Below are 27,588 nucleotides of genomic sequence, written 5' to 3'. Positions count from 1 at the left end.
TTATCATCCAAGCACTCTGTATTTTACTTCTTGGTATTTTCTCGCATTTCCACATACAGGACTAACATCATGATGTCACACAGAATCATTAGGGTTGGAAGAGACCTCTGCAGAGCATCCACTCCAACCCCCCTGCCAGGCAGTGTCACCTAGAAGAGGTGACACAGGAACTTGTCCAGGTGGGTTTTGAATGTCTCCAGAGAGGGAGAATCCACATACTCCCAGGGCAGCCTGTGCCAGTGCTCTGCCACACTCATTGTAAAAATGTTCTTCCTCATGATGAGGTGGAACTTCATCATGTGTTTGGCCATTGCTCCTTGTCCTGTCGCTGGGCATCACTGAAAAGAGTCTGGCACCATCCTCTTGACACCCATGTTTGAGATATTAATAGGCATTAATGTGATCCCTTCTCAGTCTTCTCCAGACTAAGCAGGCCCAGCTCTCAGTCTCTCCTAAGACAGATACTCCAAACCCTTGGTCATCTTTGTAGCCCTTTGCTGGACCCTCCCCAGTAGCTCCTTGTCATTCTTGTACTGAGCAGCCCAGAACTGGACACAGCTCTACAGATGTGGCCTCACCAGGGCTGAGTAGAGGGGGTGGATCACCTCCCTCAACCCACTGGGCACTGTTCCCCAATGCAACCTCAGGAAACCACTGGCCCAAACAACCAAGTTTTTCAACCAATCTTGTCTTAACACCTAGCCTTAGGTTACCACGGGGAGAAATCCTTAAACAAATATCCAAGTCTGGCCTCAAGATTAAACTGTGAATTTTTTTTATAATACTGTGATGATATTAAATTGAAAGTCTGCAAGGCAAACTCAACTAGTAAGTGACAGTGAAATTACCTGCACGTGATGAAAATAATTCAGAATCTTCAACATTATTATGGATTAGTAATAAGCCTTACATATGAAACAAATGCACATGCAAGATAGTAAATGAAGTGGCAAACATTTTTAAATAACATCTTTAATTAAAGTTTTTGCAAAGGCAAAATATTAAACTTAAAATAGGTCTTAGTACATCAAAATACTAAGTTCTCTAATTGTATTCCAAGCATGGCCTTTGAAACATAATATCCTGTATATCACAGAGGAGCAACCTTGATCTGCAATTGTACAGAATGAATTTTACAAACATAATAAATATATTTACCCCCTTACACATAACAGTATATGTACAACAGCAGTTGACAATAGTAGCTCAGAACAGCAAAAAAGGATAGTCCCCCCACTCCATAATCTATTGGTACCCTATGCACTCTGGAACATGTCTCATTGGATGACTGTACATATAGCTAACCCCAGGTAGTTTTTTCCTGTTTCAAAAAGCTCCTTTTGTTCCACAACATCTAATCCACCAAATAATAATTAAAAAACACACTGCATGAACTGCCTGAAAAAAGTAGACGACATGGAAACCAATGTACTGGTTTTTACACATTTCCCAACCAATCACAGCAATGGGAAAACGAGACTTTAAATGCCAGACACCAATACAGAACAATATGCAAGTTTCTTCATCTTGTATAGTCGCTAATCTCAAAGTCTGAGAAGAACTCTAATCTCAGATGGGGGTACATGGGTGGTGTGGGATGGCACACAGTAAACCCCACGGTGCTGTGTAAGGCAGCCCAGTATCAATCCAGTGTGCACTGCCCTAAAACCACTGTTCATTTCCTGGACATCTTATGGCATTCTATTAGGAAGCTTTTGCTTTGGGGGAAATTTTGGGGGGGCTTTACTGTTTTTAAAGGAGCTTTTACAAATTGAAGAGATTAAATCAATACGAACTTTAGTTAACAAGGTCTCTAACTCCTTCACTGAAATTAAGAAACTTTACTCTGGTAGTGTTATGTGGTGACGTAATTACTGCAAACTGTCAAGTGGTGAAATTATTTTCACAGACTCAATGAAATTTACTTTAACACTTCTAATTGTGCAGCAGAAAGATAAGAAAACATTTATTTAAAAAATCAGTTACATAACGCAACATGTTTTTTGCTTTCTTCTAGAAAATGTGCTTCGGAATCGCATATCAATCTTGGAAATAAACTCGGACCACAACTGTCACTTTAAATAGTGTTTAGGAAACTGAATGACGTTTAAATGCAAGTTGTAAGTACAATGCAGGAACAAGGAGTATGAAGTCTCAAAGAAATCTTGTTGCTAACTAGCAACTGAGGGGGAATAAAAACATATTTTATTTAAATAGTCCAATAAAATTCCTTATGTGACTAAATTCTCTATTATCTCCTTAAAAGAAAATATTTCAATTTGTTTTCCACTTAGATGGTTTTAAATGATTGCACACACTAAAACCCAACAGAATTAGCACAAAAAAAAGTTGCTTTTCTGATTGAAGCACTGCAGGAAATTTACTCTCTCAAGAATCATTGTCAGACTGGCAAAACAGGTATTCTGCAACTGAAAAGGCATAAGACTCAATTTTGCCCAATTGCCCTACAAGTTTCCATCAGCCATCATGGTTGTAATTCTGAAGTTATCTTCCCCATTTTTTTTCCATCATAAAAAAAGGTGCTCCGTTATCTGTGCAAATTTTAACATAAGCCCTCTTGAAACCATTAATTGTTTCCATAATACTGAACTATTTAAATTGGGAGAAAAAAAAAAAAGCTATTTCTAAGGGGGGAAAAAATCACTTATGAACATGGGAATCCCTTGCCCTCTGAAAGGAATGGTTTCTTTTGAACCTAATGAAATGGTCTGTTCAGTTATATAGTTAAAACCATGATTAAAAATTCAAGTACAATAATAAAATTAAGCAAACTACATTCTTACAGCAAGCTGCTACAATAAAATGAAATTAAAACATGCTTTTTGACTTAAAAAAAGGAACACTTGATGTAGCAATAAGAGCACAGTTTGGTATGTGCATGGTTTGACTGGCTTTCCCAAAACTTCACAGGTAAGTTTTGTCTTCAAATACAAATATCTGAAAAGCATACCATACAATTAGCTTGCAAGAGGCTGTGCAAGTTCAGAAAGCTTCTAACATCCTTCAGAACAAATTAAGCTTAATTACCTTTAAAATTCAGCTACCCCTTAAAAATAAATAAGAGAGGCTATGCAGCTTCTAGTATATGTATGTGGGAGAGCAATATCACTAAGTTCTATGAAAATGAAGTGTTGCACAAGTAAACTGGGTTCCAGTAGTATAAAAAGGAAACTATAGCTAAAGGGATGTTTTTTCCTTTTGTTGGTTTGGTTGTGCAGCATTATGGAAATTTTTCTGAAGTCCACTACTTAAGACTTACTGGTAACAGACATGGAATAGGTGAGGGAAGGAATTAGTTGGTACATTATTGATTTCCTTGCAGTTGTACATAGAAGTGTCAACAGTGGTAAAAAAATAAAATATCTGCCTTGTTCAGAAGAAAGCAAACACCAATCAGTTTGAGATACCTTGAAAGCCCCAAGCTAAAAATGCACTCTAAATGATGATCCCATTATTGAAAAATCAATTAGAAAAATCATCAATTAACTTTTCATAAAATTTATGAATGTAGACTGCTTTCTAATAACCATATGGCTCTAGACACGCCTACAGGCAGTTTTAGTCATTATCAATGAGAGCACAGGTGTACAAAATCACAGCAATAAAACCTTCTTTACAATTCGTCGTGATTTTTCTATGTACTACTGACTACAAATGCACTTGGAGGCAAATAAATCAGAGAATGAAAATTAAAGCAGTTGTTACATACTGCTAAAATACACTTGTGATTTTGTTAAATAATGTTTAAGATGTCTCATTCTCAAGCAAAAAAATAAAGTCAGAAACCATGTCTGCTTCTCATGGTCTTCCCTAATTTAGTTAAAATTATCTTTGCTGTGTCCTTTTTTCATAATCTTTTCAAGCACCCAACAAAATGCAAAATTTTGAGCCACATGAACATTCCTTCCTCAACAGTTTCTGAAGTATAATGCCCATTCCCTCTCCTCACTCAAAAGTAACTGCATTTCCAAAAGCAGGGTTTGCAAGAATGACCTACGCACAAAGAAAAGTTGTTCAACTTCTGAGGTGAGAAAGGGAAGGAGGGGGGAATAACTTTGTTGCTTTTCACAAATCGAACACAAAAAACCCCCAAACAAACAAACAATAAAAAAGGCAAGTGAAAAAGTGACTACACAAGGTTTAGTGCATCTGACTGCTTGATTTGCTGTTACCGAGACAGCCTAAAGATACTCGAACAAAATTTGTGTTCTCAAAGCTGTGCAGCTCTCTTCATGAAATTACATGCCATCTGGAAACATTAGAGACATTAACTGCTGCAGGTAACTTCTGGCTACACTTTTTAGTAAAGCAGATCTTTGATTAAGAGTTGCAGCTAGGATGTTAGAATTTTTATGTGATTTTCTGTATTAAAAATTTAGTCATTCCTGTGGTCTGTTGAATTATTTGTGGGTGTCTGGACTACATACATAGTAAGCAGGTAAGGGAATGCATCTATTATGGCATTACCTAGGTATTGGATTCAAAGGGTCTCCAAACCCTTCAAATACGTATTTTTTTTTTTAGATCAATGGAAACTTACTTGTTTCAGTTCAGTGATGCTGAACCACCACTAAATAGCAAGAATGCAATTAACAAATTAAGTAATCTGACTTTTGTGGGGGATGAGGTGCTTCAAACTTGAAAAATGCAGCCCTAAATAAAACCTATCACATGAAATTAAAATAATTTTGAAATACAAATCATCATTTTACCATTTTGTGACTGCTAGGAACAACAACCTGTTTATGGGGAAATGCATTGAAAACAACAAATAGATATAATAATTAATGAGCGTATCAGAATTAAAAATATTTTCCTTATACGCGTTATTTAAAATTTAACACCTTAATTCTTACCCTTCTGTACAAAGCTTGCACGCAGTTTAAGTAAGATTCTGACCATCCTCACTACCAAAAGGAAGTGTTCAAAGCAAAGATTTGTACACACAATAAGCATTTTCAGATTAATAATCTATGAAAGGGAATAGTTCCTTCAATCAGTAGAAGAAGTATTTTAAAATCTTAAATCAAGGGCAGGGGGGACAAAGCCTTACATGCTAAATACCAGCTGTAGGTACCTGTATGTAGAATTGATAATTAAGGTATTCCTAACACACAAAACCAGCTCCCAGACAATGCTATAGCTGCTACAGTCCATGGCTTGCTCATCTGAAGTAGTGTCTTTGTTGCCACATTTTACCTTTGTTCCAATACTTTTGTTTATTTCTGATGTGCAGATACACATTTTGATTGGAGTATACATCCAAGTCTCAACCTTTCCTGCTTTTGTTTTGCTTTTTTTTTCTTCCTTTTACAGGGAGTTCTTTTGTTCTGTCTTTTAAAACTTCACCATTCTGCGTCCCCAATGGCTTTGGAAAATACATAATCTCTTCCATTAAGATTCATGATGCCATCTTTGAGATGAAATTTCCATTTGTTTTTACTTCTGTGAATCTAAAAACAGGGCAAAAATGTTAAACTATTACTTTGCCTCAGAAATAGGTAATAATGCGTAATTATAATGGCAAGAAAAATAACTATTAGACATACATTACTAAATTATTAAAAATACTGAGTGCCACATCCAGTCTTTCCTTAAGCTCCTCCAGGGACAATGAGTCCACCACATCCCTGGGCAGCCCATTCCAATGTTCAACAACCCTTTCTGTGAAGAAGTTCTTCCTGATGTCCATCCTATTTGTTTTATTTAAAACTAAAGAAAATTGAACAAATTTCAGTCAAAAGGTAGAGGAGTAACCTTTGGAAAACCTAAAAAAAACCACACCCAAACAAAAAACCAACAAAACAAAACCCCCACCACATACTGCAAGCACAGAGCAGACAAATACTTGCAGTCTATCAAAAATTGCATCTGAAAGAGAGAAAGATCACCAGATGACCAGATACTCAAAGAATACAAAGACTTATCAGAAAGCTGAAATGCTGTCCAAAAGGAAAGTCTATCATAAACTTTTGCAGATGGAACAAAAGATGCAATTCTAGATCAAAGATGATCGAGAAAAAGTTAGAATTTTACGTAAGTCATAAACACAGGAAGCCCTGCTGCATTTTTTCCATTTTTACCAAGCATAGGAAGTCTCACCATCTACCATTAGTGCTGTAGAAACAGTAACGTAGCACCAAAACAGCTATGACCATATCACTCTACTAATTATTTGCAGTACTGTTTGGTCTGCTCTCACTTAAAGCTGAAAAAAAGACCATCAGTGGCAAAAGTCAGCAAATAAATGAACAAGGAAAGGTCTGGCTTATACACACTACTTGCCCTACTGAATTGCATTCCACAATAATCCCTGATCAGAAACATTTTAGCTGCCGTGAGGTTAGAAGGAGGGTCCTCAGACGAATAAATAACTGAATAAAGATGGGAAAACAAGGGTAAGAACACAGTTTTTACAACAAAATGAGTTCATTCCAGCTAAGATTTGTGCTGGTTAGAATCTACAGAGTTTAAGAGCTCACAAAGAATCTGAAACATGACGAAACGTACTGATCATACAAAAAACCAGTTACTGAAGAGCTGCAGAACGATGTTACTGCCCTAACTCATTGTGTAAGAACACAATGGTGGCATTCAAGGCATACGAAGACAGTAACAATGGGGAAAAAAATCAATTTCAATTTACATGGACAATAAAAGTGGTGGGTTTGAATTAACAATTACAAGCCAGGAAAGAGATTCCAGTGTTCTAAGACTTTCCCATGAGAATATCAGCTCTGTGTTCAGTGGGGCCAAAAGCATACCAGTGCAAAAACTACTGCAGAACATTGCTACACCAGTAAATAAATTGAAGTGTTACCTGTGTTCCTCCCTAAACCATATCTACAGAAAAATAAAACAGATCTGGCGAATGAAAGTAAGAGCAATCAAATGTTTGAACAGTTGTACAAATAACAACAAAGCGCAGCTCTGATTTCAAAGATATGACTGAGGAGGGTTATGACGGTCTGCAATATCGTAAACAGCACAAAAAAGCAAAAAAGAAGATGCTTTAGAACTAGGAAGTATCATATGAAACTAATGGGTTTAAAACCTAGGTGATCCTCCACACATCACACAATGCATTTATGAAACTTCTTGTCGTAAGACAAAGTTTTCAAGGATTCAAAAATAATCAAATCGATTTCTAACAAGTAGAGGAAAAAATCCTCTGTTGGCCATTTGAGAAGGCACTCTCTCTTCCTCAAGAGACAGTTCAGAGAAGGATGGTAAAAAGGTCTACATGAGCAGTACTACCTGTCTGCCCTTGTCTCATAGTTCCACCACCATCAGCTGATGGAGGACACAGCAGGAGGGAGCTGCTCAGATCTAAGCTGAACCTATGTGTTTTACAGACAAACTGAATAATGATTGGTTGAAAAGAGATGAAGTCCTTTCAGAGCATGTGGCACTGGAAGTTAATGATGGGCACTGTTTCCTACCAAGTTCCCATTCTTAACGAGGATGAGGATTTCAGAGTAGTTCCTGTTGCTCAGCTTCAGCAGCTCCCAATAAGCTTTTCTGACTGCTGCTCTGAGGTCCCTCACTATTCCTTACAATTTGCCTCAAAACAGTTTTGGATTACAGTCTGGAGGAGACAGATGGCTGGATCACTGGTAGATGGATGGCTGGTAGATACTGATACCACTTCATCTTAAATTTTGTGTTGAATCCGATGGCAAGTCTAAGCAGAGTCTGAGCATAACCAAAGACTTGCTAACACAGCCATTCTTGGCAACGTAGGAGCTTTTATTCAACAAGCTTATAGCTTTTTTTTTCTGCTTTAAAAATGATACCTATTCATTATAGTCCAATTAACCGAGTACAGGAAAAGAAAAAAAAATCCACATTGAATAATCTGTGTACTACCTCAGCCAAAAGGTTCTGATATCATCTAGACACATTTAAAAAAAAAACCAGCACAGATGAATCCTTGCACATTCCAGGGAAAACATGATCTCCTGTAATGACTGAATTCTTGCAAGACCATTCAGCAGAATTTAAAGCAAAACAAGCACAAGCACTCCACACTGCCATTTCATATAGCACAATGCATAGCACAGAAAGAGCCTTCTCCTCTGGTAACTATCCTATCATTCAGAAAAGATACTTTTAGTGATCAAGGAACAGTTTTCCACAAGTCTAAATCCTGATGACTACTTTTCCTGTTCATAGCCACAATAAATGTACAAACTTACAGTAGTTCACCTCTCCTGATCCCAGAAGACTGTCCTTTTGTTAAAGAGCACAAAAAGACAGGATGAAGAAAAATAAAATGCAGCCAAATTCTTCTAAGCTTTACTCATTACCAAGTTTAGTACAAACATGGTACACAAACCTGTTTTAAAAACAATAGGTAATTCCTGTATTTCCATTCATATTATAGTCTGTACAGATCTATCTGTACTTAACAGTCACAAAGACACTACTTAAAAATTATGATCTGATAGGAAGAACAGAGAAAGTAGAACTCTTGTATGGTTTTCTGTAGAGATTTACCTTATCATACTGGCACACAACAACATTTTCTGTATCGAACAGCTCTTGTCCTTCCTCGTCACTCACATCATCTTCACTGTTCAGAGGTTCCTGAAAGAAACACATGCAAAAAATTATGATGTTTGGCAAGATTAGAGCTGTTACTTCGATTATTAACATGAGGCTACAGTGTTGTCTATGAACACAGGACCCAAAATGCAACTGAGGTGGGGAATATTAGGCTTTCCAACAGAGTGCTGATGCTTCCTACCCTCCATCTGGAGAAGATAAACTCTTATGAATTTTAGTCTGGAACTTCTGTCCAGGCCAGATTCTGAGCACTGCAGCCTTGTGTTCCTGCTCCTTCACTGCAAATGTTCATACAAAAGTATGCAGGTTTTCATTTTGAGAAAGCATCTAAGCAGTGGAAAGGTGACATCAAATGTGAATAAGCCATGGAGTTTAATTTTTAAGGGCACATAAGGAGCAATGTGACCATAAAAATAAAACTCCACGGCTTATTCACATTTGATGTACCAAAACTGAAAAAAAACTTCAACACACACGCTTTTATGTAACAAACACTTCAACAGCTAAAACAACCACTAATAAATGCAGAACAACAAATATACTCCCAAATATATATGCTAAGTGGACTAGTTGCTAGTGAGAGAAGAAGGTGTACTAGAGGTCCTAATTCCATTCAAAGTAATGCTATGTTTAACTGAGTTCAAAATCTTTAAGGAAGTGGTCCACTCAAAGTAGCTGCTGAGGAGCAAAGGAAGCAAAAAATAAAAGATTTCTGACATGCTGATAATGAAATCTTGGCATCTAAAAAATTCCCTCCAGAATGCTAGCATTAAGGTTAAGGAATACTCAGTATTTAAGAATAATGACCTATACTTAATAAGGCAATTATTAAAACATTCAAACTGACATGAATGCTGAATGATATAATGGAAAAGTGATGTGAACCCAACCTGTAATTTGTAACAGAAAAAATACTGTTAAGACACCACTGTAAATGTACTACAGAAAATCTGATTATTTACAAGTTTTACCTGCCTATCTTGCATGGGTGATACAGACTGTGAAACTGTTCATACTGGCATTTTAAATGGAATCTAAAATAATTGGAAAGGCTGTAGAGAAGTCTGGAAGCAATATGGCAGTTCAAAATGCATTTTAGGGACAGATTTAGGGAGTACCAAGCTTCCTGTCTGAGACAAAGTATCAGTACTTTTAACTTAGTAGTATTCCCCCACCCTCTACCCATTTTATACAATTTCTTATTCTTGTGGGGCTTATTGGTGCAACACACCAAAACTCAGTAAGAACCACTGCCTGAAGTCCAAAACCAAGCCAACTCAAAGTCTAAATCAAGCACATACTATTAAGAATGCAACAACTCCATCCTGTTCCTGTCTCTGTATTTTATTAAATCAAGGTCAGATGTGTTTCTAGAAGACGCTTTATAATCAAATTTGAGTTCTCAGCTTGTTCCTCTGTAACAGAAAGCAATGGAATAGCCAGTGACATACAGGTAGACCACATCTGTTAGTGCTATCAGTGAGCCAAATACTGCTCTCCTTTTTATCAACCTTAACACCCTGCTTTTGTATGCACTTGGTCTCAAGTGAAGTTGACTATTTCTGTTTGCTCATGAAGGTTTCATGATTTCATGACTGACCTCTCCATAACATCAAAAATATTCCTACTGAAGTTTGTTAAATGGCGCTGGTCACAGCTAACTTTTGCTGGGTCGCCCCACATCCTCCCCAGCTGCATTTCAAGGTGCTCTGCTAATACACACCATTTTCACAACTTCAATATTAGAAATAAACTATCTGAAGTACAAGGGTAAAAGTTATATTCTCAAAATTACTGAAACATACTATTATTTGGAATAGACAGTTTTCTTTAAAATACCAAGAAAACAACTGAATTGAAACACAACCATAACATTACATTTACCTCTTCAACTTGGCCATCTTCACCCCCATCTTTTTCTTTCTCCTCCTCTTCATCATCATCATACTCTTCTTCCTCATCATCTTCTTCTTCAGATGATGTGTCCCCTGTTCCATCAACTTGGAGAACAAGTGGTGCTTGTGGTTGTGCCTGCTGTTGCTGTGGCTGCTGCTGACCGGCTGCAGGAATCTGTGCTTGAGCTGGTGTAGGGGCAGCCACTGTTGTAGGTATAACTTGAGTTTTATTTCCTGTAAACAGGATCTGCTGAGGCTGAATAATCACTCCTGTCTGCTGGGAAATCCCTCCAGGGAGAGGAGCCAAAACCTGGTGGAATATCATTGTAAGTACTGTGGCTGCTAACGACACAGACTACCACATCACAGCCTCAAAGAAAAAAATCAAAGCATATCAATCTGGTTTGAACGAATTACGGAAGAGTTACAAATATTCCACCTATATCAGGTATATAATTTTAATCACATACCTTCTTTTACTACTTGATGTTCATTTTCTGCATTTTGCATTGCTAAATTTAAGAAAAAATTTTAAAAGTCTATCCATTCTAAAACATGAGCACTACCACCACACCTGAGTTCCAAGCATAGCACTGGAATGTTTTAATTCAAGTAAAAGATGATTTTTAAAAACCTTCTTTATAAAAAAAATTAAACTCTACAAATTGTTAGTCATGCTTAAACTGTATAACTGTGACACTATGATAATGTGACTATGTTAAATTCAATGCTAACCCAGTCAGGACAAACAGTTGACCTTGTAGCTGAACAAAAATCTTTCTAAAACATACTGTATTCACTACTAAAATAACCAAGGACTGTGAGTTTTAGGTATTTTGTTCTGCGTGTTATGTGACGCAGAATCATTTCAATTAATTTACAAGTATGTAGACTAGGATTATGCACATACTGTAACTGTCATCAGGAGAAGCACAAAAGAAATTTTAAACTGCAGTCAGTATCTGGCAAGAATAAAAGTGACATTAAAAACAATATTTCAAGATTGTTCATTAAAAAAAACCAAAACAAACAAAAAAACCCACCAAAAACCCCCACCACACTTGACACAACTTTCTCTTTTTTTTAATTTTACCATTTCTGACTTTGTGTTCTAGTTCAACTTGCTCACAAAAACGCAAGCTTCTTTAATAATTACTATTATGGTTTTTTCTTCCAAGTGTTCCTATTCGAAAAATTTCCTTTACCTGCTGAATAACAGGTGCTTGTACCCCGCCAGGCTGCATTTGTGGTATAACCTGCTGCTGTAGAACCACTGGCTGCTGTGGTTGAATAATATACTGAGCTCCATTTGCAGTTCTAACTACTTGGAGGATCTGGCCTGTAGTAAAATAAGGATCAAAGTAATCAAATGTACAAGTTCACTTTTAAAACTATCTTAGTTTAGAAGCTCGTTTCCTGGAAGAATACTAGTGGCAATTAAAAGAGAGAAACACTAAAACGATTCACTTTCTTCAGTGAAAAGATATTATGCAATTGCAGCTGTGCCAGAAACAAAGAATAGGGTTCTTTACCATCTAAATATGATAATGAGGTATGCAATCCAAAAATAAATTTACCTTTGCAGGCCACAGACTAATCCTTTAGCACAGCACAGTATTTTAAATAATAGCTCCCACTTAGGAGCATACCTCCTGTTTCAAAAGACAGATTTTACAGCCGGAAAGAGAAATCAACATAAACCAAAACAGAAATACAGATATTCACAATACAAAAATTCTATCCACTGCCAACACCATGGTATTTCCAGGGTCCTATGAAATGATGACCTTTCCTCAGAATTTTTCCCTTCTGATTGCCACATTTCAAGTAATTCCTCTGTCCATAACTTTCTTTGCAGCATTATTCGCAGGTGTTTTTTTGGAAAAAAAAAAAAAAAAAAAAATCTATCCTTACACTTATTGTCCACCTCTCCTTTCTGTTCCCACAATACCTGCACTTGATTTCCTTTTGTTATCCTTTAGCTTTACCATCTTTTACCCTTCATCACTTAACAAAATATGTCCAAGACACAAACACATACTTGGAAATAGCCTGCAATACTGAAAAAAAGCAAGAGCTAAGATATATTCCAGCATTAGTTTTTCACATTTCTTATCAGAAAGGTGGAGTTAAACAGAGAAGAAATTAAATTAGATAATCCTGAACTTTATACATTGCCCTCAGAGATGGATTTCTGTTCTCCCTCCACAGCAAAATGCAAAGCTCTATTTACTGAAAGAGCTAAACGTGTCTGAAAGAAGGGACTACCCCAACCCTAGTCTAAGAAATTACTATAAATGTTCAAAACTGAAGTATTACGACAAAAGTAACAAATATGGGCTGCAGATTATTCTGTGCCATAACAAACATAGATGTGCTTCCTTAAAATTGGGAAGATTTTCATTTTTAGAACAGCTGCACATTTAAATTTTATGTCAACTATATACCATTGAAGTTTTTAAAACAGGAGGGTTAAGTCTTGGGTGATTCTGAGCATACTAGGTGAACTACTCTGGCAAAAGCAGCAATAGATCTAGAAAATGAGATTTCTCAGGCCTTTCTTTATTTTCTATGCAATATAGATCTATAATCAGGTTTACAAAATCAACATAATATAAAAGTACATTAAATTATCAGATATGCTGCTCATCAAAGTAACATTTAATTATATTCTGAATGCATGGGATAACAGTATTTAGAAACTATAAATAAGAAATAAAGTTAGAATTGCTAGAAAAGTAAGAAATTCCACTTTGCATGCTTAGCAGGTACAAAAAACCTTAAGACATTGCTCTTCTGAAGCCATATGGTGTTGCTTTCATAATGGGATCTGAAGTTTCTGCACAGAAATAGCGATACTGCTTTTATACCCAGCACAGTACCTCAGCTCGGATCATGCATCACAAAGCTCAGATGTACACAAAAGGCAAAGTCATCAACACCAATCCTTGTGCTTGTAAGTGGGGAAAACTTACACAGACTCTAACCTACAACACCATTAGGGCAGAACCACAAGGTTCATAAGAAGGTCAGGGAGCAAAAAGTGCAGGAATCAAATAAAGAGATTGCACTACCTTGTAAGGGTGGATTCCCAGACTCTGCTTTTTAGCAGTAAATAACAAGAAGTAAGGCCCAGAATGTTTCCCTCTTAAACCCCCTTGAAACTATGGTTTGTTCTCAACATTACAATTACCTGAATTTGTAAGTATCTGCTGAACTGGAGTAACACCAGCGGGGAGAGCCAATGTAGCTGCAGTGGCTGCAGCACTCTGAAATACAAGAAGAGCTTTTTAACCAAAACTATAATATTGACAGTGTTTCATCTCACAACATTCTGCCTGAACATACCTTTTTATTGCTGTTTACAGTGTTTTCACACAAGCTCCTGCAGCTACTGAAATGCAGGCATTTCAACTGTACATAATACTACATATAAAAATTATTTTATTTTCCTTCTTTAATAGGAAGAAGACTGAAGCAAAATCGCTAAATATCACACCCTAACCCAATTCCATGTGGTTTCTTTGTTTTTCTGCAAGCTCAGCAGATAAACCTCTGCCTTCTCTGCTGATTTATTAATACAGTACAACACTACATTGTTCATGTGGCAACTTTAGTTACACTTTTTCAAAGCAACTAAGGCTATGGGCCTACAAATCCGAAGAAACATAAGGTACTGAAGCAATGATTATGTTCGCCTGTCTTGTTTTCACAAGGAGTAGTAATCGGGTTTGCACTTTACTTCATTCTGTAAGTGATTTGCATTTCAAGTCCCTCATCACACAGCTCCTTTGAGTGAATCTACACATACTGTGTACTGACTGTTCCCAGAATGACTAATTTTTTCTCCCAAGACAGCTGGTTCGAAGAGAAAGTGGAACTATCAGTGAGTAATGATTTGAACCTGCAAGGAAACTGAATTCCAACACAATTTTGGGAGCTCCAAACACAAGAATCTGTATTAAGCCCTTAACTTGCAGGGGGTGATAGACTTCTGTAGAGGCCTCTCCATTTCAAGGGTCCAACTTCAGCTGCCTATGGAAAAGCCTCCCTTCCCCTACTATAAGGGAACCATGGCCAATTACTCTTTGTTACTGTAAGGAGTTAAACTTTATTACTGGGTAGAGTGCAGATTTCCCATTTAGAAGAAACAGGATCTCCCCATCTGTCTAGTCAATATAACAATTACAACTTAAATGTTTCTAATAAACACAAACAGTATTTACAGTTGATTGTAACTCTTTGCTGAATGGTAGTTCTCTGTGGTATACAATTCATCAACATTTTGACAGCAGTGGAGTTTAAAAAGCTTGGCATACTCATTTTTTTGATACCCTGAGATAACCGAGACAGGACAAAAACACATATAACTGTTGGATTTGTGAAGTTACAAATCCCATTGAAATGGCTGTCAAACATAAGAAAAAGGTGAATGTTTATGTGCTCTTGGCTTGTGGGTAAATCATGCTATTCAAGTAACAAAGTTCAGGCTCTTTTCTGTAGCAAGATCAGCAGGTAAGGGGAAAGTAAAGGCTAAGAAGGCTGTTCCAGCTTTAAAACTTGTTGCATCATAAAACTTTGATTTATGGGCTTTTATCATAGAACTGGTAAGAATGCTATGAATTATGATCATAATACACATATTTAACTTATATTAGGGGTTGTTTTCAAAGCTTTGCAAACAACTTATTTTCCCTTAAATTAAGCCAGAGCATTTAAAGCAAGATCAGATAAGCAATATTAAACTCTAGAGATAGAGAGTGCAAGAAAACTGTAAATGACCAGACTCAGTTCTATATACTGTTACATAATTAGTGAATCAAATTAATGTGACCAGCAAAGATCTTTGTGAAATGCTAAATTATCTCTCATTCAATGTAAACTTTAGTTTGAGCGTATTTAATGCTTTTTCCTGCATCTAGCAAATACCCTATGCTTGCATCACTTAATGATGGGGTACTGGTACATGAGCACATCATCATGCAGATTCATACCAGCAGTATTCCAATTTCTGATTTTAAAAAAGTTTTGGTTAAACATATTTAAGGTAAGTCTTAGATTTGTTATCAGAACTGAAGTTATAGATTGCTGTTCCTAAATTGCAGTAAGTGCAGCAGCAAAACCCAGAAAGATGGCAGATAGCTTTACCAGTGTGTCTTAAATTACTTTTAAGCATCTGATGACTAATATCAGATTTGTGTTTACTATTTAATCAAAACAATTTACATAATGACAGTGTAAGCCTGTATAAACTTCTGCTTCTCTTACCATGCCTGATGCATTCATATGTGGTATCAGCTTGGAATCTGGCACAATAACCTGCTGCTGAGGAGCTAGAAACAAAAAAAACCCCAGCATTTAATGAAAAGTACACAATCTGCCCAAAATAACATCCAAGCCAGAGCAACTTAGAAAGACTATCACCCAAACATCAGTTGAGCTTCATCACAAAAACAAATAAGCAGTCTCTAGCATTACTAAGTTTTACTCTCAAGACAATATTCAACAGCAGCTCTGAGGGGTGATATGACTACTTTGCCTTTACAGATCTTATTTCAAGGGCTTCATTTACCTATTCTGAATCTAGGTAAAGCAAGACTGAAAATATATTTCTGAAATTAAAGGTATTAGTGAAATGTTGATAAAATTGATGATGTCCAGTATCAGAGTTCTTCAAAAACAAAAGTAGTTAACTCTTAAAACAGACTTAAGCAAGGATTGTTCCAAGATGAAAAGTAACAGGATGCTGCAGTTAGCCTGAGCTATGTGCAGTCAGCACAGATGTACACTCATGATCTTCACTGTTTTTCTAATGCAGCAGAAGCAGATGAAATGTGATAAAACACCTGTCCCACACAACAAAGCAGTTTTGGTGTTCTAAAGGAAAGAGACAGCTAAACTGTACAAACAACCTGTTGATCATCTCGAAGTGCATGTGTCCGAGTCTATGGAACAAGCAGGTTGCCACTGCTATTATCAGTGACAGTAAACTTGAAAAGTGACAGAGCAATTTGAATGAATTAATCATTGACAAACTATTGTCCATCCAATCCTTTAAACAAATGACACTTAAGAATATTAGGAATAAGAGTTTCTGGGAAAGAGTCTGGGGTAGGAAATCTCACAACCTTGTACAGAGATCTGAGGGCATCTCCAACTTTCAAGGAAATGAAGGAGGGCAAAAGTTTAAGGAAATCTCATGAACCTGTGCCAGGACCTGAAAGGACAGCAGGAATCACCATGACAACCATTCTGATCCCTCCCTGGGACTGCACCAGGTCATGTGAAGAACTACTATACCATCTCCACCATGGAACAGGGAAATCAAGTAATTCATGAAACTGCACCTCTGCGATGGAAGTACTTTGATATCCTAATTTTATTTGGTCTCCATGCTGTCATTTGGTCATAAGCCAAAACACTAGGCAACAATAAATCAGCTTTAAGCGTGTTACCCCGGGAGCAGAGGGAACAACCTCCATGTTCCAGGGCAGGGAACGCGGTCACGGAGCCGCGGCTGCTCCGCCAAGGGGCCGCCAGAGGGCGCGGTGAGCGGCCGCCCCTGCGGAGGCCCCGAGCCTTTGCAGCCGCCGCGTTTATTGAGACGCTTTCATCTCAAAATTAATTTCATCCCAACGCACAAAACTGATTTATGTCTAGCCAAAATAAAAAGTACTATAAAAGAAAATAAGCAACCAACACGATCTTTTCCTCCCCCTCAAAAAAGTGCCCCAAACCAACCACAAAAGGACAACCAAAACGACACCATGGAAAAACTAGTCACATTAGTTCTGTACTGTGTTCAATGTATGGTGGTTGGGTTTTGGCTGGTTTTGTGGGGAAGGATATCAACCCGTATCTATCTTTTGTGCCTATGACAACACAGGTCCTCTGATCCATGAAAGTCAAGAAGACTGAAGTCTGTGACTACCACAGAAATATTTTAGGTCACGAACTTAACACACTGAAAACTCAACCAAGCCTTTCATATGTAACAGATATGTTTACTGTGCATATATGCAGTAAAATCCAGTAGTATTTATCTCAGTTTTCAAATGAAATTATAACTGCTGAAAAAGTTTTTCATTAAAATATTAATGAATACTCAAGACAGTAACTACAGGAAACAATACCATTATTCCTAGCTAAAACATACCTTGTACGTCCACATCTACAGAGTGTGCCATCTTTTAAGACAAAAAAAAACCCCCAACATATATTCAGACTATTGTACAAGTATTTTTCATGTCCTAGCATTGAGTTATGCCAACCAATAATGGTTTTCTGAAAAAAGTTGCCCCTGATGACATTACCACCTCATGACTAAACTGTCAACTGCTTATGTATATATTGGTTTGAACTTAGAGCTGCTAATGGAATTTTGAAAGTCATGCACTCTGAAAGCATGTTATGTTGTAGGAGACCAAGAGAAGAATTCAGCTTTTTCAAAATCTTCTAAAGAATGTGACTTAAAACAAATACCAAAACACTTTTCACCAAGACAGCTTTCTTGACCCATTGAATAGAGAGGCCAAGTAGAAAGACAAAAAGTTAACCACCAGACAAGCATCCTGCCCTAGATTTAGGATATGCTAAGGAGCTGGACTAACTTCAGAGTCTTTTGCCAGAGTGTTTAGAGATTATGTCTGACCTTGCTGAGATGCTGGAATAAGGACTTGTTGTGGCTGAGACTGCTGCTGCACAGTCTGCTGCGGCTGAGGTGTGTGATGGTGGTGGTGATGATGCTGCTGTTGCTGCTGCTGCTGTTGCTGTTGTTGCACCTGCAATAAAAGCTGCTGCTCTTCTGAATGGAAGCCATCTACAGCCTTAGACTGCATCAGCTTGTTCTCCCACAGCTAGTTTGGAAAAGGAAAGAGAAATATCTGTGTACGACTTTTACTCAACAGGATTTGTAACGATGTAACAACAGTACTCCAAAATTGAGTTTCTTTTCACTGTTTATTTTGTGCAAAAAGCCCAAAAAGCGTTCAGGCAGATACAGACAAAAGGTAACTCCACAGAGTGAAGAAAAGAAATTAAATATCCCTTGTCAGCCCAAGATTAAGCTTTAACATTCTTTCTTTCTTCCAAGTGTGGAAGATTCACAACAGCCCTAATAGAAGCATGAATTGAGATAAACTAGGAACTTTAAGTAAGACTTCAAGTTTTCCATTTCCCTATATTCATTCTTTCTTACCTCTTTAATCACAAAAATAATTCTTTATTACAACTTTCCTCAAGCCATTTCTTCTTGGAACTCCTCAATAAAAGTTGCTTAAAGACCACGGCCTCCTAACATGTTTCAACAGAAGCTACCAGTATACCTAAGATAATGCCTCTCTACAATCATTTATACAGTTTCTACCACAATATCAAATTCAGCTTCTCCAGCCCTACACTTCTTTATGTCAGCTGACATATCACCAAAGGACAGACGCAGATGCACAAGTGCAGCTCTTGTGAAAATAGCAACACAAGTATTCTGTAATACATCTGAGTCAAAAAGACTACGGGCACCCAGGACTCATGATTTCAAAATCTGCTTAGGGCTCCCTTCTTCTTCAATACTTGATTTTCCTTCTTGTCTCTTTCCTCATTAATTTTTTCTGACATCATTTGCGGAACACATCTGTGGCACAAATACCAAAGCACTTTTTTTATAGCGCTTACTGTGTTTCCATCAAGACAGGTCATGGTCTCATGGGAAAAGTCTTCACCTGTTTCTGTCTAGTCAAACTCAATTTGTTTCCCACTCCATCTATTTTTTAATACTTCAAAAATACTGTGAATGTGGAATACCACGCTCGCTGAAGAAGATGAGACAAGATGTCACCTACTTTCCCAGTTTCCTTTATTTTTACAGTGTTGTTTTGCCTTTTTTTTCCCCCCTTCTTTTTCCCTTCCCCTTCCAAGGGCTTTTTTAACTCATGAAGAATTTGAGGAAAGACATAGGAGACTCACTAGAGCTCAGGTTAACATCCTGCCTTTATTTTGGACCTTTGGTTTTACACTCCACGTAAAACAATTCTGAATCAGAGCTTCAGGCAAGTGTGGTGCATACAGTGTGATTTATTACGTACCGACCTCCAAACGACAATACTTTTGCAAACAACAAACCATACATACAAAAATCTGAAAATGCATCAACAATGCAACTCCTCTTCAAAAAGACAAAAACATCAAGCAGTGCAGACATTTTATTCTTCCTGCAGAGAAACACTAAGAACTGTCTGTCTCTAAAATAAACATATTTTTCCTTTTTAAAGATGCAGTGTTTTGGGGATCAAAGTAACACTGCATTCAGATGACTGCTGATATCAGATTAGGGAAAATAACAAGGTGAGCAGATCTGTCTATATAACAATTCAAATGGTATGGGGGCTACAGATATGCAGATTACAGTGCCTAATCAACTAAAAATTAGTATTTCTACTGTGAACAACAGCAGCCAGATTTGGAAACTAACTGCTGTATTGGTCTATTAAAAAGAACTTTTAAGTTCAACTTACTGTTTTGAGTTCCATGAGAACTTGTTCATCCACTCCTTCATCCAGAAAAACTTCTCTGACATCATTAATGACATCTTCAATTACAGACCTGTACAATTTAGGCTTTAAAAAAAAAAAAGTAACTAGTCAGCACTGTTTTGAAAAAAATCTGTCACTTTAACATTAAAATAAGATTTCCCCCCGACGAAAAACTGCATTTCAGAATACACCACATGTTTCCGAGTGACTGAAATATCCAGGCAGGTGTAAATCAGGAAGAACATCTCAAACAAGGTGAAAAGGGAAGGGACTGCTCACTATCCTTTGTGACGTAACTACAGCACAAGAGTTACCAAGCCATGAAGAGCATAATTTAAAACAGAGAAAAGGAGATTGTTTTCCATTCACTCAATTTGTTTTCTGCTTGTACATATAGATCCTAAATACACAAAAATGCTTGGTTGTGTGCAAAATGCATTAAAGAACATTCAAAGTTTGAAAGTATATTAAAGACAGGAAAAGAAACCTGCTAGCGCTTACTACTTCAGCAGGCACCAAGATCAGAATGATCTTGAGCTGAAAAAAAATTGAAGGCTCAAAAAACTGGAAGGATTCATGTGAATGTCCTGTTCTTCCTTACGTATTTGTTTTGAGAAACTCTTGAAGACTTCTGTTTTCCATCAGTACTTATGCTTTCACATTTCAATTTTTTCATTTTAGGGAAATACTAAAAATATGTTATTATTACACTGCTTTCACACCTAAACGATCAAAAATAAAGTGAATTGACAGTTCACTTTAGGTTGCCAAAAGAACTTCTGGAGCCTCCATTCCTGGAGACACTCAAAAGCCATCTGGACATCGTCCTGGGTTCTAGTTGGCCCTGCTTGTGCAAGTGGATTGCAAGAAGACCTCCAGAAGTCCCTTCCAATTTCAGCTATTTTGTGAATTTTAAAATGAAGGTACAATTTAAAACAGAGAATGCAAACACTTAACATCAATTAAAGCACAAAATTTAATTCACAGAACCACACGAGAACTGTACTATGCACATGCTGTACCTTTTAAACAGTACAGCTTGGACCTCGCTTTGTATGTATGAACCTCAATGGGATTTTGGCTGGGCTTAAATATCTGTGCCATCTAATTGCAAGGTAGCACTACAAGCTGTAAATTATGGTTGATCAGTCTTGCAGCCTGTGAACCATATATATTTCAGTGACCAAGACTGCTCCTTGGGCTGGGAGTACACCAATTTTAAACTGATCAGAAAGCAGCCGCAACTTTCTCCAAACTGTCATTCCCCACTGCCTAACTCCCTAAGCAATAAATCCTGAATGATGCCACATATATCAGACACGCTGTATATATGCAAAACAATCATCCTATACTGGTGCAGTGGGCTTGACACTCCAGGAAGGCTGTACCTCCAATGCACACACAGGAAATCTGCACCAAACACAAGTAGTTAGCCCAGAGGTGCTGGAACTACACAAATTTACTGCATGCATTGAAGCATTTATTTTATGCACGGACATTAGCTTAATGCATTCCAGAAGTATTGAATTTGTTGCAGACATGCTAAAGAGTATATTGCACACGTTATGGAACTGTTATACCTAAATTATGGAATAATGTAGGGAGACTAGTAGCACATGATTTACTAATCCACTGAAAATGTGAGTGGTCAATAAAGCACAAAAAGGAAGCTGAAAATCTTTACCTTTAGATGCAGGGAGGAAAAAAAAAGGAAAATAAAACTTAAGAAAATGCATTAAGATTACAAGGGAATAAAAGAACATATTTGGAACCTGGAAATAAGCAGTCTGAGGGCTGCTTAAGGCATTATGTCCTTACTGTTTAAAAAAACCTCTGCACTGGGGCATGCTCAAGTTTGTTGGTTTTTTTGGTTTTTTGTTTTTTTTTTTTTTTTTTACAACCCCCAGCCCAGTCCCTCCCCCCAAAAAAGAGAAAGAAATGCAAAAATAAACCAAAAAACCCCAACAAAACCCAACAAACCACTCTATGTTACTGATCACATTTCAGATTTAAAACATGCTGCTGCAGATCAAGGAGCTGAAATGTTATCATTTAGCCTTTTGTTACCTGTCTTTCAAAAAAATACCACTAAAAATTTCTGGCTTCAAGTCACAGGGTAAGTTTGCCATCCCTAACAACTACATTTACAGCACCTATGTCCACAGCTTCTCCAAAAGAAACAAAACATACCATACTGCATGCTCACTTACCCAGGTTTCAAATACTGCATTAACTGAGCTTATAAACATTGAAACAGACTTTCAAAGCCAGCCTTGAGTGCTAGTATTTTAAACCTGTGTAGTAACTCAAATACCAAGCACCATTAACAGGATTATTTTTCCACTTAATTCGTAACAGATGCAAAAAGACATTCTACTTAATAATATTAAGTCCTATTATTTCTATAATTAAACAAATTGCATGAAGCTTATACGATTCACTAGCACGGAAATACTACTTAACCTATTCCATATATTGTTCCTTATTATATTAAAAGCATCTGTTCCTTAATGCCAAAACCACATTCTGCAAATAAACATGCTTAACCTCAAGCATGTAAGTTACTTTATTTAAGTCAAGAGAAGTACCTGTGTGCCTCAAATTACAATCAAAATTCCTGCAGGATGGAGGGTGCATTTTCTCCTTTAATCCTCCTCTCCCTAAATTACCTCTTAGGTCTACTTTTCTAATAAATGGGATTTTACACAAACAGGCCCTAAAAATTTCCACCAGCAGATACTTCCTCCTATCTCCACAATCAGGTATTTCTGTCAGGTTTATTTACAAAGCCTTCTGAGTCTATAAAGTCCTGTAAGAAAGATACCAAACTGACTCTACAGCCCAACAGTCTGCTTGGAAATTTCCTTGATACCAAACTGACTCTACAGCCCAACAGTCTGCTTGGAAATTTCCTTTATTCCCTATGTAGGTAAGAGAAAAAACAAATTAAAGCAGATACTGGTTTCTAGCGTCCAGCATTAGTTTAGCAAGACCTCAGAAAGGCAGGTTAAGAGCACATATGTTTAATCTGCCATTGCTGACACAGGATCCTTCTGCATTACTTCCAACGGTCCAAGCAAGTGGCTAAGTTCCCCAAAACAAGACAGTCCTGCAGGGGTGAAGTGAGCCAAGGACCGTGCAGGTTTACAAGCCCACCAGCAGTCTGTATACGCATGTATCCCTCTGCATGAGCCTCACAGTGCACTGGATCTCAAAATGGGTCAGAATTTTCAGACACTGTTCTAATCACACAGTAATATACACGGTACACTCATGGCTCTGTGATTAGGAGGAAGAAAAGAGAGAACAAAATATTTGCATGCTTATAATGAAGCAGTATCTGTCTGATTTTACCTATAAACATTTACATAATACTCAGAAATATCCTGTCCAGTTGAAATTCTCTTTTGTACACTCCTACTGAACAGCCAGCCCAGGTGGATGGAACATCTCCCACGCTGGGGGCAGCAATGCCTTCAAGAAACATTTACAGTGGAATTTTGAAGAGCATCACAGAATGCTCTTTTCCTACCTCAAAAGAGCATATCCTGTAAAATTACAAAACAGTCATAAGTTCCAGGCTTTAAAAGAAAGGACACTGTATTGTTTTCAACATACACTAAGTGTTAGCTTTAAGCGTTATTTATACGATGCTGAAGCTGTTTATATAAGCCATCTAAGACACTGGAGTTGAATGACAAAACTATTTTCATACACTGCTTACTCAAAAAATAAATACAATTCCTGAATAAGTCTAAAGATGGGATAGTAGGTGAGCTTTCCAACACGTTTCTGCATTAAGTCAGAGAAAGCAATGAGAACAAATGGAAACTTTAAAAATTGCTATTAAAATAATTGTGCTTTCATCTGGTTTATATTAAAGTGTCTCCCTCATAAAGAGTACATTGCTGTAAATGTCAAGCTCTTTTAAGAGCAAAATATTCAAATCACTCTTCAATAAACACTATTCCAAGCACTTACTACAGATTAAAGACAACAATTAAAATTCCTGATTTATTAGATACAACCACAAACACATAGAAAAGATTTGGAATCTACTATTTCCCCCTCCAGGAACATAAGGGAATGATTATATTTTACTTTCTCTGTGCATCTTGTAAAGAAAACTCTTGAGTATGGTGACACTGCTACACACACACTCCAAATCCAGGAGCAAGCAGCAAGCTATTTTAAGAAATGCCACATGCCTTTGGGGGCTTACACTTCCTACATTCCTTCCGCTTCAAGGGTACAAAAACTGCAATCCTTTGTAATTATTATCACAACACTTGGGATTTCAGAAGTTTCGATTTCTAATAACCAATACATTATGGAGAGACAGACCACAGCATGCTTTGTACATTTGAAAACAGTTTGATCCTGGTTGCTTCTGCAGCTGTCCCTGAGACACTGCTAATTTTCTCCCAGACGTGCAGTTACTGCTGTAAGCCAGCCACATGCAGCCAGAAGGGCACACCGTAAAGGTAACTACTTCTAGTCTCAATTACATCAAAGATGTGCATAAAAAAAGTAACACAAATAATCTACATTGTTATGTTGTTGTAGACTTTTACAAATAAATTACCTTTATCCCCTGTAAAATCTTATACTACATATAACTGTTAACATCTAGTACTTGTCCTTTATTGCAGAGAACAGATTTCTAGCAATTCGGATTTGATCAGATGCTGACGTGATGCCATTGACACATTAGGCTCCAAGTCCAGCTTCCTAAAGTCACATGGTTGCAGCATTTCAAAATGTTCCTACTCATCTTTGGCAACCCTTGGGTAAGCTATGTATTTCTTGCTACTGAATGAGACCCAATTCGACAAAATTGTAGGATTTTACTACTTAATTGAAAACTAACCTAAAGCATACCTATTTGAAACATGCTTATTTTAAGCTTGGCTTTTACTATTCCAAACATTGACACCTTTCAAAAAGAACTTCCAGTACAGAAATACAGTGAAAGAAAACAAGTTGTAGTAAATTGTTGAGTCGAAAATATTTAGAAGTACTCTGGAGATTATTCAACATATATATTTTTTGCTATTCAGTACCCCCGTGGTCAAGAGAGAGAAGCAAAACCCCTAATTTATTACACAGAAATAGATCCTTTTCTTACAATCAAAACACAAAGCAAGAAGTTTATAAACAGAAGGACAACTAAGATTGAAATCACACACATTCAGTATGCAGCCTGCTGAGTAACTGCCCTCTGTGTAACAGCTGACTACTTTCCTAGAATTTTCTGATGCAAAAGCTGACAAAATATCAAATCAAAGATGTTTCCTTGCAATTGCATAAACCTAACTGACAAGCAGGTCTGTAAAATCTCAGATTTGGAAAAGAAAACTAAGACACTTTGCATTTTCTTTCATATATTTTGTACTACACCAAATATTGTAATGAAACCGAGTAGTGAAAATTCCAAAACCACTGCTCTGGCTGGACTGCACTAAAATATTTGTAGACTTTAGACACCAGAAACACACAAATCACTGAGTAGCATCTGCAGCCCATGACCCATACATAAAACTTGAATATTAGCTTCACTTTTGGGGAAGACAGCTGTAGTCAGACCTTGGCAAAGCACCATAAAATAAATACCACGACTCTCCTTGATACACTGGGAAAGAACCGTTTAAATACTCCTTTCCCCACGCAGCAGAAAAGCTACTTTGAAGACTTTACAGGAGCACAGGAACGTGTGCGAGCCGTATGCCAGGGGCAAAAAACCCCAAACCCAAAACAAACAAAAACCCCACACCAAAACCCAAAACCAACCAAGCAAAATAAAAAATATTTAAAAAAATAAAAAAAAAAAAAAAAAGGAAGGAAAAGGTAAACAGATTCAAATGCACGAGGAGATGAAAACTGTCTTTGTGCAATGCACAGAAGCAAAGGAAAGCCCATTGACACAGGCTAGGAGACACCTTCACCCCCGCAAAGCACCACCGCTCCGCAGGCCCGTGGCGACGGGGACGGGCGGCGCTGAGGGAAGAGAGAGCGGTGAGAAAGGCCGGTCGGGATCCGAGGGACAAGCCGCCCGTCTCCCAGCCTCCGCCGCGGACGCATGCACCTCCCAGCCCGCGCTCCGCGGCTCGCTCCCTATTTAAAGGCTGATGTGGTGTTTAAATGGAGAGGCGGTGACGTGGGGCTGGAAAGCACCTTCCCATCCTAGCAGAGTCTATATTAGAGAGCGGCAATAGCGCTATATAAACAGGGCAGCCACAGGGAGGAGGAACACAAGGAGCAGGGAGGCAGAAAGGCAGGGGGAAGCCATGATGGATCTGAGAGCCACAAACAAGGGGGCCGAGCCCGCCGCCGGGACGCCGGGTTTGTCTCCTCCAGCGCTTCGGGGCGGGGGTCGCGGCCGGGGGCGCGCCGGGGAGCGGAGCGGCGGCCGTGGGGGCTCGGTGGCAGCGCAGGTCTGTGTGACTGCTTGTTGCAAACCTCTGTGAGTACAAGTGCAGCAGCGAGCCACCCGCCAAGGTGCAGAAAGCACGAGAAGGGAACGGGGCAGAGGTTTGGGGCTTTTTCTTTTTTTTCCCCTTCTCTCTTTTAAAAATAAATACTGCCTCGCTCGCCAGAGTTGAGGGCTTTCGCCTGGCTTAGCCGATCCGGTCGGACTGGGATAAGTGCTTTTCAACCATCGTCTCCTTCTTACAAAGCAACATAAAATGGCTCCAGCGGAGCCCGGGCGGGCTTCCCCGACACCGCAAAACCGAAACCTGGCTCGGGCGCCCCTTCCCCTCGCCTCGGGGCGGGCGTTAGCGCCCGCGCTCCTCCGGCTCTCGCCCCTTCCCCGGGCGCCTCCCGCCGGCGGCGGCGGCGCCCCCCGCCCGACGCCCCTTCCTTCCCTTCCCCGCCGGACCCCCGGCCTCCCCGCGGGGCCGCCCCCGGGCCGCCGCCCCGCGCCCCCGCCGCTCCGCTCCCACCGCCTCTCTCTCCCCGCCGCCGGGCGCCACAAGTTGGCTGCCGCCGCGGGGGCGAGGCTGCCCCGCGCCCCCCGCCGCCCCTGCCCGCCGAGGGGCCGGGACCGCCCGAGGCGGGCGGCGGGAGGGAAGGGAGTGCGGGGGAGGGGGCGGCGGGCCCCGCCGGCCCCCTCCCTCCGTGCTGCCCCCGGGGCCCCCCTCGCCCCCCGACCCGGTCCTTACCACGGGGTTTGTGTTAGTCGAGCTCGCCATGTCCCGAGCCCCCCGGGACGCCCCCAACCGCGGGGGGGGGGAGTCGCCCCTAAAACAATAAACCTGCCCGGCTGAGTCCCCCCAGCACCCGCGCGTCCCGCCCCGGCTCACGGGCGGCCCCGCGGCCTGTGCCGGGCTCGCTCGCGGCCCCGGGGCTGCAGCCGCCGCGCTGCCGCCTCGCCCCTTTATATAGCGCGAGCCGAGCGCTGCGCGAGCGGCCGGCGAGCGGGGGACGCGGGCGGGGGAGCGCGAGGCACCGCGAGAGCTGCCGCGAGACCGCGCCGGGCCCGGAGGCATCACGTGGGGCGCCCCGCCCCTGCCTCCATGACAGCTACCGAGGCGGAAGCGGGTGCGCGGGGCTGCGCGGCCGGGCCCTACCGAGGC

At 39.3% G+C, this 27,588-nt stretch overlaps 1 protein-coding gene across 2 annotated transcripts; it reads right to left on the bottom strand.

Moving 5' to 3' along the window:
- Nucleotides 1-942: 942 nt before the first annotated feature.
- GTF2A1 (general transcription factor IIA subunit 1) lies at nt 943-27,372 on the bottom strand. 2 transcript variants are annotated; one of them, XM_048307242.1, is made up of 9 exons: nt 27,175-27,372; nt 19,994-20,095; nt 18,136-18,340; nt 15,753-15,817; nt 13,678-13,753; nt 11,690-11,823; nt 10,474-10,794; nt 8,521-8,610; nt 943-5,474 (listed from the first exon to the last, which is right to left on the bottom strand). In XM_048307242.1, exons 1-9 carry the CDS (start codon nt 27,202-27,204, stop codon nt 5,367-5,369), a joined length of 1,131 nt encoding a protein of 376 aa, XP_048163199.1. In that variant the 5' UTR covers nt 27,205-27,372; the 3' UTR covers nt 943-5,366. The 2 variants fall into 2 exon arrangements, with proteins under 2 accessions (XP_048163199.1, XP_048163200.1); XM_048307243.1 differs by lacking the exon at nt 27,175-27,372 and adding an exon at nt 25,951-26,055.
- Between the last annotated feature and the right edge of the window lie 216 nt (nt 27,373-27,588).

This window comes from Corvus hawaiiensis, chromosome 6, assembly GCF_020740725.1.
Source record: "Corvus hawaiiensis isolate bCorHaw1 chromosome 6, bCorHaw1.pri.cur, whole genome shotgun sequence".
In the NCBI taxonomy this organism is placed as follows: Eukaryota; Metazoa; Chordata; class Aves; order Passeriformes; family Corvidae; genus Corvus; species Corvus hawaiiensis.
The sequence above is the reverse complement of the archived record's forward strand: the minus strand, read 5'-3'. Positions and strand labels throughout refer to the sequence as shown.

Bases quoted from the DNA above. Each gene is read 5' to 3' on its own strand.
- GTF2A1 (XM_048307242.1), bottom strand. From the start codon at position 27,204: ATGGCGAGCTCGACTAACACAAACCCCGTG. The intron at 11,824-13,677 runs GTAATTGTAATG...ATTTTACTACAG, and splicing joins GCAGATACTTACAAATTCAG to GCCAGATCCTCCAAGTAGTT. The intron at 8,611-10,473 runs GTAAATGTAATG...TGTTTCTTTCAG, and splicing joins AAGATGGCCAAGTTGAAGAG to GAACCTCTGAACAGTGAAGA.